This window comes from Heloderma suspectum, chromosome 4, assembly GCF_057233095.1.
Source record: "Heloderma suspectum isolate Gila_16-S chromosome 4, 16-S_ref, whole genome shotgun sequence".
Taxonomy (NCBI): Eukaryota; Metazoa; Chordata; class Lepidosauria; order Squamata; family Helodermatidae; genus Heloderma; species Heloderma suspectum.
Window position 1 is genome coordinate 58,047,135 of NC_139461.1, and position 12,402 is coordinate 58,059,536.

Here is a 12,402-nt window from a genome sequence, read left to right on the forward strand (position 1 = left end):
GATCAACTCGACTGTAAAAAGTAGTGAAAGCAAACTTTTGAGATACACACTCTTATCCAGATACAGGCATTCAAAGATTATGTTCGCCTGGCTGAGCTTGGTGTTGCTGTTTAAAGCAAAAAGGACCTCTAGAAATGCGCCACTCCATTAACCGAGCACAGAGAGCAGAGAGCTTACTGCATAGCCACAATTGTGCTACACTGCGATGACCACTTCTATCAGATTTAGGCTGTGCATAGATGTATAGAAACAGGAGATCATTTGGGGCAGGGGTTGCTGCGGGTGGAACTTGGCTTCCCCTATGTCCATTTATACACCTACATGCACATGCGTGCGTACACACACACACCTGGCTGTAGACTGAAACCGGACTGGTCACCCCTCACTCCGTGATGAAGATGGGCTGTCTGGTTTTGGTGGTGGGTTGTTTTTTTTTACACCTACATAATTATCCAATCAAAGCTATCCAGAGCCTTATTTCTTTTCTTTTTTTCCCTGTTTATCACACTTGAAAATCACTCTGAAGGGGCAGGTGGCTTCACACCTGACCAAAGAGTCGGCCAGTTGGTGTTGTGGAAGTGCAGCAAACAGGTGAAAGCAGCTTCTCCTCTCCCCCACCCCTGGAACTGAATTCTAGGAACTGAACTGTACCATTGACAAAAACATGGTGAGTGAACTTCCACATCAGACTCCTTTCCAAAACATATTTCTGTATATACCCTTATCAGAATCCTCATTTTTCATCACAAACCCTCATCAGCAATGGAGGTTGATTACATCTTTTCATGGAATATCCATAGGGTATTAGTGTTCTAGACTCTGATGAATGCACGAATTCCTATGCAATAAGATTCCTGAGCCCTTCACTTCGCAGGCAGGCAGGCAGGCAGGCAGGGGCAATCTAATAAATGCACTACGCTAGAAAATGTTTGAGATGTATCCAGTGCTCTAGATCAGAACAGTTGTCTCTGGCCCTTCCCACGGACTGCGACATCAACTCCATCAGTGCAAGTTCCCTACTACACTCGCCAATAACTCATGAGTCTCCTTCTAGCTAACTTTCTGTTATTTCTCTGCTTTGCAGTTTGGACATATAAGGTCAAGTTATAACAATTCTGTCATTGCTGAAAGAGATTTGTGACTCATAAGTACAGCTTGATTCATTTACTAGATCAAATAATCAAACAGTCCTTTGTATGAAGGGGCATAATGTCTTACAGGCCACAAGGAACTGGCAGAACTTTTATTTCAATATTGTGGAAGACTGGTATCTAAACTTGCAACAAACCACAGCACCTGACTTTTCTGAAAGCCCAGGTCTACTGTTACCTACTTTGTACACTGGGGTTCCTCATAAAGGCTCTTTGATTTTTTCTTTGCGTCCGACTGCTCTGGTAATCAGCCTCTCCACAGTCACACTCATTTTCTTTGCTGCTGTATCCCTGGGAATGTATGCTCCGTGTTCGCTTTCTGATAGCAAGAATGGCACTAGACCCTTTACATTTGTGAATGCGAAGTTTACCAGATGTGTCTTCGATGCACTGCCATTTCTGAAAGGAAAAGAAAATGAACACGCTGCTGAGATTCACCTCCAAACTATCTAGTCCAGTCTTCTCCAACTTAGTGACCTCCAGATGGTCATTGACCATGCTAGCTGGGGATGATGGGGGCTGTAGTCCAAGACATCTGGAGGGCACCAGGTTGGGGAAGGCTAAATTAGTCCATATTGTTTGGGGAAAAACATAGCAAGCAGTGCTGTCCTAGTGACCAATATTTTTCTCTTTGCATTCTTGTTAAACATTACCTTTCAGCCTAAGTAAACCTGAAATTGCATGAAGTGTGAATGAAGTTAATACAGGTTGCTTCCAGGTGGAGAGCTCCTAGCACTGCCACAAGACGCTGTGCCACTGTTCTGCCTTTTCCTCAACAGATTTTTTTGTGATATGAAAAAAGACAGAAGTGGTGGGAAAACACGGGAGGGTTACAAGTGGAAGACAACATCATTGGATCCCCAATAAAATTCCATTAACAAAGCAGGGAAATTGTACTTTGAAAGCCTCATCTGGAAGCACCGAAAAAAGATATTAGATAGATAGATGATAGATACAATCTCAACTATACAAATTCTTCAAATAAATTTTGGAAGTGGGGAAATCTGTAATCCACCAAACTTCGGAATAAAACTCCTCAGGCTATTTTCATGATATTTTCCCCTTTTCAAAACAGAGTATTTCCTCTTGTTCATCTGATGTCATATTCTTTAAGCAACTCAGGAATAAAAATTACAGAGGAAAGCAAGACTGAGATCAGCGCTGCTCAGTAAATCTACAAAGGATGCATGCTTAGGATGCCATTCTTAGACTTTTTAAACATATTGTAAAAATCAATAGGGTTTGCTTCCAACCAGACGGTCTGCTGCCATTACTATGGTCTGAAGGTATGTGATGCAATGACTTTGCTGAAGCTATGTAAATCTGGAACACCCTCTCCAAAGAGGTATGCAGAGCACCAATGCCTGAATGGAAGACATCATGGAAACACTATGTATACCACCCTGGTTCTATTGAGGAAAGGTGGACTACGTATTTAATACATAAAATAAATGTTTGTAGGATTGGTCAATAAGTATCATTCAGGTTTGCTATTTTTCCCTAAAGAAGGAAGAAATGGCTGAAGACTCTCATCTTCATCAGATCCAGTCATATGTTTGATGTTCAGACATAAAGGTTCTGCCACTTCAGATCCTATTCTCTATGTTATTCCTTAAGATACAAAGCAACTCTAATGAACTGCCTGAACAGCTCATTTGGGGCAAGTTCAAGGACTCATTTCTGGGCTCCTTTTTTCTCCATATAATCACGTGAAGGAATGCCTCTCCCTGTGCCAGCCTGCCCTTAGATCTGGGGGAGAGGTCTATCTCATCACTACAGGAAGTACATTGGGTGGTGACATGAGATAGGGCCTTCTCCCTGGCACCCTGACTCTGGAACACTCTCTCCAAAGAGGTATGCAGGGCACCAACTTTACTGGCCATTCAGTGCCAGGCCAAGACCTATCTGCCTGCCTGCGCATTTATGAGTGGTCAATGAGTATGATCAGATCTCTGTTGTGCATTTGTTTCTCTTTCCAGGTTTTACTACGTGTGTTGTATTTTATTGTATTTTATTGTTTTAACATAGTTACCTACCCTGGGTTTTCTTTTAATGAAGGGCAGGATGGAAACAGAATGAAGCAAACAAACAAATTCTTCAGTGCAGCAATGGAGATGCATATAAGTAAGCTGCTGGTACACTCTGCAGAGCAGTGTCTGCAACCACAGTTGCTCCAAAAGCAGCTGAGATTCTCAATGGAGAAGTAGGATGGAGCTTTTGTAAATAAGGGCACAATCCTATGCATGTTTAGACAGAAAAAAAAGCCCTGTAACTGCCAGCATTTCCCAGCCAGCATGACTGACCCACCTGGACAGCTTGAGTGAAAGCAATACATGTCTGAGACCCTTAGATCAGCTGAGCCTGGGGGTCTTCTCACATCTCCTGCCCTCTAGCTGGTTCTGGGGGAAGCCTGCTTTTTCAGCTATCAGTTAAATATTGAATGGGTTGATTTTTAAGCATATGCAGGGCTGAAAAAGAATGGCACAAATAAAGACTGAAGCAGGGAAAGAAAGGAGTGAGATGGATGCCAGGAGCCAGCAAGAAGATGACATTTTTTCCCCTACAGAAGGAGTACAATATCAAATATTAAGAAGACCAGTGCTGCGCAAGGACAAAGTGTCAAATGAATGGGGTGAAGGATGATGTCCCTGAGATGGCACATATGGCTGAAAATGAGGTTTGTGTGAGATGAGCAAGCCCAGGCTAGAACACAATATTCTGCAGCCAAGTGAAAGAGCCTTGCCAAGGTAGGTATTTGAAAAATACTGGCATTAGAATTCCCGCATATCCTTATTTGAACTGGTGTAGCATAATAACTAAGAAACTGAGCTACAAATCAGGAAATGATGGGTTCAAATGTTGCTTCTCCCATGAATTTACTAGATTATACTTGACTTGCAAAGAGCTTCCTCGGGGCCAAACATTCCTTTAATTGGATGAAAAAAGGGGGGCGAGGAGGAAGCTTAAACCTTCCTCTCCCAAAGCACCATCGTCCTGATCTAAAATGGTCCCATGCATGCTTACAGGAGAGTTGGGGAGACAATTACACATAGTTCAGACATGCATGATTAAAGTAATGTTTAGTTTGGCCCCCTGTCACCATTTTAGGAGGGCTATACATTGCGCATGTCTTTCACCAGCAACTTCTTTTATTCTCTCCTCCATTTTTTTTTTTTTTAACATCCAGTCTGAGGAAGAGTTTTGTGAAACCTGAAAGCTGCTTTCCTAGTTTGTGACTTGTAATTGGTCCTAATAAATGGCATTACACTACTTTTGCTGTTTGACTTTAGGGCACTAAGCTGTAGCTGACAGAAGATGATTTCACACAGAGTAACAAAGGATACTTGGTGTAAATAGAACATGAAAGCATGAATGGGATGAAGCCAAGTAATCAGTACACAGACCTTTTAAAGGGATGGTCAATGTCACAGAGATTCGAAACCGGCTATTTTGTGTGTGTTAAAAAATAGACCTTTTACGCAAATGAACACATGAAAATACCAACTTCTATTGAGAGTTGTAAAAATGTTTCCAGTGGTACTTTGTTTATCCTTTAAAATCAGCTTTATAGTTCTTGTGAAGAACTAAGCAGCCCACTAAGAACATATTTAAGATCTTTAAAGCAGAGGCAGGCAGACCTCAGGCTTGCAGGATCAACTTTGTTTTTTAACTCAAGAGCCACCAACCAAAGCCAGGTGCAAAAAACATAGAATTAAAGAATTCTGAGCCCAGGAATGTATTCTAAGTACCAGAACTGAACGGAGGTCGCTGTACTTCTACACAAAATCTACTCCTGGTCAGAACCCACACACCCCAGTTTTCTTCATTTCAGCAGTACAATTTGGGTGCTTGTTGTGGTGACGGTTAAGCAATTGAGAATCAGAAATCTGTCCTGATCTTCTTCAAATGGACATAACTTGGTGCTGCCTAGATAAACAAGTGCTGTTTTATTGAAAGAAAGATAGATCTGAGGAGGGCTTGGCTCATGTTCTTTTCTACTGCAGATGATTATTGCTTTCAATTTTTATAAGTGTGCACATGATAAAACATTCCAACTTATCCACTATAACCAACAACTTTCCCCAAGGGTGGAGGGAGGGAGGGAGAGAGGGAGAGAGAGAGAAGTAGTTACTGAGGAAGGAAGTTTTCTTAAAAGGAAGAAGTCAAGCTCAATTTGCTATTATGTAAAATGGCACTTTTCATGCACTGAAAATGATATTTTTTGAGTGGAGGTAGATTTGGAGTACTTCCACATCAGCAGATGTCCAGTTAGACTTCTAGATCACGGAATATTAAGAACAGCTGTTAATTGTTCCTAATGGAAGTTAAAAGCCACAGTCAGGTACGATATCAGGATCTTCTGATCCAGTGTAGAGATAGAGCAAAGCCACCCCCTCCACACACACACACCCTGCATCCAGACAAGGAGTGGCTGTAAAGAAAGACAGAAGAATTGGACACACACATTTTGTTGAGTGGACCACAGCTGGAGCAAGCATGGGCTGAAGCCTACAGAGAGTGAACTGTCATCTGTACTTTGCTATGTTCAAAATGGCTTAGATATGTAGCCCGGGCAATCTCATAATATTAAATATGGCCATGGTATATGCCAAAATGGATTAAATGAATATGTCCTGATATGGAAAAACCACTGAGGATAGGAACCACTGAGGATTTCCAGAAGCGATCATGTTAGTCCGTTGCAGCAAAAACAACATAATATTAAATTATGATTTAATATTAAATCATTAAATCATTAATATTAAATCATTAATATTAAATCATTTAATTTAATATTAAATTAAATAATATCAAATCATTAAATCACAAGAGTCTTGTGGTACCTTAAAGACGATCACATTTTATTATGGAATAAGCTTCCATGGGCTACAGCAGGAGTGGGCAACCTTTTAGGCCTGTGGCACATTTGGAAATCTGAGAAACTGTTCTGGGCACAGCCCTAAAATGGCTGCTATGGTGGGCATGGCTAGTCACAAAGGACAAGTAACCTCCTCAGAGGCATTCATGGGAAATTAAGACGGCAGCAGCTAGAGGCTTCCATTTGCTTTGAAGCAATCCCAGCTGCCAGTAAGAAAATAATATAAACATTTTAAATTAGAATTGGGATAAGTAGGGTGTCTTGGTGGGCACCAAGGATGGTGTCTTGAAGCACATCGATGTCCACAGGCATCACGATGTCAACCCCTGGGCCACAGATAGGGATGGCGGAGAATTTAGTTTGGTCTGCATTTTTAAGAAAACTGACCTAATTGGCATTTCCTGGACTAATAGGAACGGAACACAGATTCTTTGAACTGTGCACTTCTCTGAATGTTGCAATGCAGTTCTCAGCTCAAAACTTACACACAAAAATGCATATATTAGGAAGAGCTGCATCCAAAAATGCTTATATTGGGAAAAGTTGTTTAAAAAAAAATTCATATAGTAGAGAAAATTGTTTATGAAAATAAATGTAATTTTTTGTGCATTAAAAAAATGTGCACCCTGATGCAGAAATTGAATGGAACGGAATGGACTCATGACTGAATACATGCAATCCTGACTTGAACCAGAAATAGACTGATTTGTCAATCCCTAACTACAGCCCACTTCACCCAATGCAAGAAATACTATCATTTACCCTGCATTCAACACCAAATATTCTACCACCAGTAAGAACTAATAAAAACAGGATACCATATGGCTGTGTGCAAGCTTTATGATCATGGTTAGGTGGCGAAAAAAGTCAGGCAACTGGAATTTAGTCAGCAAGATGTTTTTCTGTCTGACTGCACTTGGAATACCACGATTACATGGAGATAGGACAGGCTGAGGATTTGAACTAACAAATAGCTGAGAGCAACAGCTAATCATCTCTCTTTGAACCACTGTTTTTCTCCAGTTATGGAAATGGTCAATGCATTCACCAACTGTATGAGGACATTTCTCCAAATTATAACCACATCACGAGCACATCAGTGCTTCGTCACCAATGTGTGCGTCTTCTTTAAGGAGATTACAGTAAATTATAGTCACCAGGCATTTGTGTAGACCAGCTGTGCTTCCTGCCTTTACTGCTGTGATTCTTCAGTCACCAGCCCCCAGTGCCTTTTCTTCAGAGCCACAGCTCACCAGCTATTGGTACAATGGCAGTTTGCAGCCTGCCAGGAGAAATCTTTGAACAGCCTTCCACAGCCTGGTACTCTCCAAATGTGTTGGACTGTAACTCCCATAATTCCCAGCCAGCAGGCTGAGGAAAGCTGCCATTGACCATCCTGGCTTTACTGACCCAATTACAGACCATAGTTTTCATGGCTGTGAAAAACTCTTTCACTCATTTCACATTTTTATGCCCTCCGTTTTAAAACACAGCCTTGAACCCCCTAAGCTTGAGAAGTGGTCGGAAACCAAAATCCAGTGTTGGGTACCTAAGGAAGCAGTTTTTAATCTCAAAAAGTTGCTACTGCATTCCCCTGTTACCAAAAGGGGGCTGCAGAGCTCTGGCCTCAATTAAATCTCTTGGAATTTGTACAAGTATCTCTCTTCTGTGAATAAGGTGCATCCAACAGGTACTGGTGGAAAAATAATTCATCCCTCGGAGGCTAGTTGCCACAGTGAAGCCCACATTCCCCAGGTAGAGATGAGTAGTTCTTACATCCCTCACCCACATATAGGTAGGTATATGGAGGTTTATGACAGAGTGACAACTAGGACTCCACATCCACAGAGCATGACCCCCTGTTTTGTACAGAACACCAAGTCCAGTGCCGGCCCCGACTGCCACATGTGTTTGGCCTGTTGGACACTGAGACAGTCCGACAGTTGTCATGGTAACTGTGAAGCCCTGAGTAGTCCCCGAGTCCAAGACCATTTCAATAGCTCAGTCAGGAGGGGGTTTCATCCAAACCCCTCTGCTCATTCAATGAACGCACAGATGGATTTTCAGGTCTGCACAGGCTGTCCTCACCCACCCCTGGAATCACATACTGCTTCCCCTCTCCCCCAATGAACATCCAACAGACTCTAATGACATTGATCTGGTTCAGGTTAAATGACAGCCCACTGTAAGTGAACTAACCCTCGAGGCACCGTGGTGCATGCTGTCTGCCATTATGAATATGCAATCCCTGGCTGGGGATTGCCAGGGTTTGTCACGTTGTGTGAACCCAGCCAAAGGGGGTTATTTGAGGGTTAAACAGTCCTCGCAGAATCCATCATCTGTTTTAGGGTTATGCAAGGGCTGTTTAATCCTCAAGCAACCCCTGCCAGCTGGGTTCACATGACACAACAAGGCATGGCAAGCCCCAGCTGGGGCTTGCATATAGGGACATGGGAGAAATCCACAACTGAACCAGATGAGTTTAGATTTTCATGAATCTGACCTGCAGATTCTGCAGTGGATCAACTTTTGCCCTGTTGGGTGGATTCCATGGATTTGAGGACCAGTTTTCTAACTTTCCCAAATCTCGTCATAGAAAAATACACAAAATTTAAAAAAGCAGCCAAAAATGCGCATTTCTCCCACAGGCTAAATTGTGAAAATACACATTTGGGGGGAATCTGTGCATTTTTGCATGTGCAAATTTGCGCAAATGTGCATTTGCAGAAATACAAATTCACACACATTTGGAAACAAAACAAATCTGATTCCAATGACAGGCAGACAACAGAAGGAAAGTCGCCTGACAATTCGTGAAACACAGATGAAACAGATTTTACACAACCCATACATCCGAACTTGCATATTCATAACGGTGACCGGCACGCATCACAGCTCCTCATGGGTCAATTAGCCCACAATGGGTTGTCGGGTCATGCAAACTGGCCCAATGAGTTCTCTGTGATTACAGATATGTAGAGTGCCTCCTCAAGTGTAGGAGCTCTCCATGCATACAGATGTATGCATGGAGAACTCATTCTTACAAATGTCCACCAGACATATGTCAGGGAAGTGGGGAAGTGTGTGGTTCTGGCAGTGAGCAGGGCTATTCCACACTGCCCCATGGCCCCTCCATGCATTTTTTTAACTTACGGAGAGGGTGGTAGGAACCTCCCCAAAGGAATCCATCAGAGAGAAGGATGCTTAGTGCTAGCACAATCCCCATGGTCTCTCCCTGGACCAACATGAGATATGAGCACTTGATACATGCCAGTCCTCTGCAACCTGATGCAATCCAGATGTGTGAATGACACCTCTCAGCACCCCCAGCCAGCATAGGCAACAGGCTGGAGGTGGCTGGTGCTGTAGTCCAACACATCTGGAGGGCACCAGGCTGGGGAAGCTGATACATGCTGTCTTTCTCACAGGGTACCTAGAGAAGGCAAGTGAATATATCCTGAGCTCCTTGGAGAATTTAAAAATAGTGATTATGAATCACAGCATACTGACAGCTCAATCCAGCTGAACAGTAAACCCTAGCAAGTCATAACGTCACATCTCTTTATAGATTTGACATACTTTCAGCAATTAAGTTAAAGAGCAAAAGCATGGACACAACTGCTAGGTTTTTTTTTTTAAAAGACTGTAGAGAGCAGGGGTGCAGAAGCTGAGGCCCCAGGGGACACATCTGGCCCTCTAGGGGTCCCAATCTGGCCCTCTGGGATTCCACAGAAGGCCCCACCCTCTTTCTCACGACCACTAATCATTTGGTGGTTTTCTGGCTTTCACCCCTTCTAAAGGGTCAAAATGACTCTCTGAAGGCTCAGTTCCTGGCAGTCTTTAAGCTAAAATATGGTGGTATTGGGTTTTGGGGCCCCAACCCTTTTTTCTTTGGCCTCACCCATCACTGGCATGTGGCCCCCGAGAGCTTATCTGACATGGAATTCAGCCCTTGGGCTGAAAGAGATTCTGCACCCCTGACATAAAGTGTACACTCCTAGAGGAACTTGCAAAGGATCAGCATGTATGGGAGCTATAATTACTTCCTATTGTCAAGACAACAGTTTTACCTTAAGCAGGTGCATCGGTTCTTCTGAAGTAACATAAAAGGATATCCATTATAAACTTCCAAGTACATGAATAATTATTTTATCTAGCAGGTAGAGAGAATGTACAAGTATATTTAAGAGCGTAATTATAGTTAAACACACATAGCACTGATTTTATATTTTACCATACACAGAACAAAAATGCTAAGGACTAAATGTAAAATGTGTCATTGTGTGTGTGGGGAAGCAAATAGCAGTGTGCGTGCGCGTGAGCATGCTAATTATCAGAATTGCAGCACAAGTGGCAGGCAAGATAATCCTTCCATCCCCTGCTGCTGCCCTAAGGAAAATCCCTCTGAAGCTGGTATTTACTTTGGGAAGAAATTGCTCATTGGCGGTAACTGAGGATTTCCTCCCAATGCATTTTTTTCCTTCAGAGGAGGGACTTTCCTCATATCCTGATAATTTATACACACAGGGCTGATGCTATTGACTTTTTCCTTTTCATCTAGTTTTAAAGTATTCACATCTGTTTCCCTTATCTCTTTTCATTCCTAGTTTGGGCAATTTTATACATTGCTGGGGCAGGGTTGTTTCTGTTTTCTCAACAAGGATATAGCATAGCATCAGCTAACATCACACCAGCCCACATCATAAACACAAAGCTGAGAAGCGACATGGTAGATGGAGAAAGGTTGGAGAGAGTCACTGCATTTTAAGCTGAGACTGTACTCTAGCTCTCTTGGTTCTTGGAAAATTACTGATACGCATTTAATTGAAAGGAAGATTTTAAATGACAGCTCAGTATTGTTTTCTCTTGACAAGAGGTATGCACAGAAAGTGACTCTCTTGCCTCTCCTATAAACTGTTGCATAGATACAACCTTCCAAGCAAAGACTTGATCAGAGAGCCACCTTTCTGTATTATGATAGCTGAATTGTAAAGCCCCCCTGTATTGTTACTTTCCTTGAGTTAATAGAAGATAATTTAAAATCTCAACAGCCTGATCCTATGGACCAGGGTTGTTGAACTTTAGCCCTGGGGGCCAAATCGGGCCTGCCTGGGGGCAAACTCCAGCCCCCAAGATGCCCCAGATGGCCATGCCCCCTTCCCCACACCACCAGGTGGTTCCTGTTCCTCCCCCTGGTCCCTGGATAATTTGGTGGTTTCACAGGTTGTGTGTGTGTGTTTTCCCATTCTAAAAGTCTGAAATGTCCCTTCTAAGAGTTACTCGTAGTAAGAGCATTAAACTAAAATATGCATTGATTGCTATGTGCTACCTCCAGTACCAGAGGCAGTGAGCCTATGTACACCAGTTGCTGGGGAACATGGGTGGGAGGGTGTGCTCATGTCCCGCTTGTGGGTTTCTGGTTGACAGAATGACTGTGTGAACAGAATGCTGGACTAGATGGACCTTTGGTCTGATCCAGCATGGCTCTTCTTATGTTCTTATGCAGGTATTTTGGCCTTGCCCACTTTTGCCTTTGGGCCTACCCCACTGCCACTACTGGAATGTGGGCCGTGAAAGAGTCTCCAAAATCGAATTCAGTCCTTGGGCTGAAAGACGTTCGGCACCCCTGCTATGGACCAACGTCTACAACCTTGATGAAACCCACAGTTCCATAGCAGTGTACAATACGCTGACAGTGAGACAGTTTATCTTTAACCTGGACTTGGACCAGGTCACTTTTCAAGGACGGCTCCAAAACATAGGACTGTCCTCTGTACAGTATGACACACAGCTACCCTATCTCAAGACTGAGAGATTAAGCCACCCCTGTCCAAGTCCCTGTTCTCACCCTCCTGCTACTTTCCAACCCAAAATCATTCCCACAGATCTAGCCACCGGAAAGGAGCCTACACAGTCTCCTCAAGGAACTGGCAAGAGAACCAGTGGCGAGACACACAATTCTGGAAAGACTGCAATAAACCCTGAGAGGCAGATTATGACACCCTCCACTTATTGGTTTTTGTAAGAGTGTTAATATAGCTTTACATTCAACATCATTAAAGTGCAATAAATGCCCCAGTTAAGTATTTAAAATGAACAGTGTTTACTTAATATGCTGTGACAGCTTGAGACAGCCGCGAAAGCCTTTCATGTAATGAAGAAATTAATTACACCGTCTACAAAAGATGCCTCAACAGTAGGTATGCTTAGAGGTTGCAGAAAGCCTGGCAGCTGACAATTTAAGCTTTAAATAAGTTGGAACGGTTCATCGCCAAGGCGTTAAAAAGTGCAACCCAGAGGGAAGGACTCATTTGCTGGATTTCAGCAATATTTAAGTTTGCTCAGCTATTGCACCCAAGGCCTTGAAAAACA

The 12,402-nt window shown here is 42.9% G+C and overlaps 1 protein-coding gene across 2 annotated transcripts in view; it reads right to left on the bottom strand.

The window, feature by feature from the left end:
* SULF1 (sulfatase 1) overlaps positions 1-12,402 on the bottom strand; it is a 145,445-nt gene that overhangs the window by 22,722 nt on the left and 110,321 nt on the right. For both annotated transcript variants that reach the window (XM_084849353.1, XM_084849352.1), the window contains exon 11: positions 1,334-1,550. In XM_084849353.1, coding sequence (XP_084705479.1) covers positions 1,334-1,550 — 217 coding nt within the window. The remainder of the gene's footprint in view (positions 1-1,333; positions 1,551-12,402) is intronic.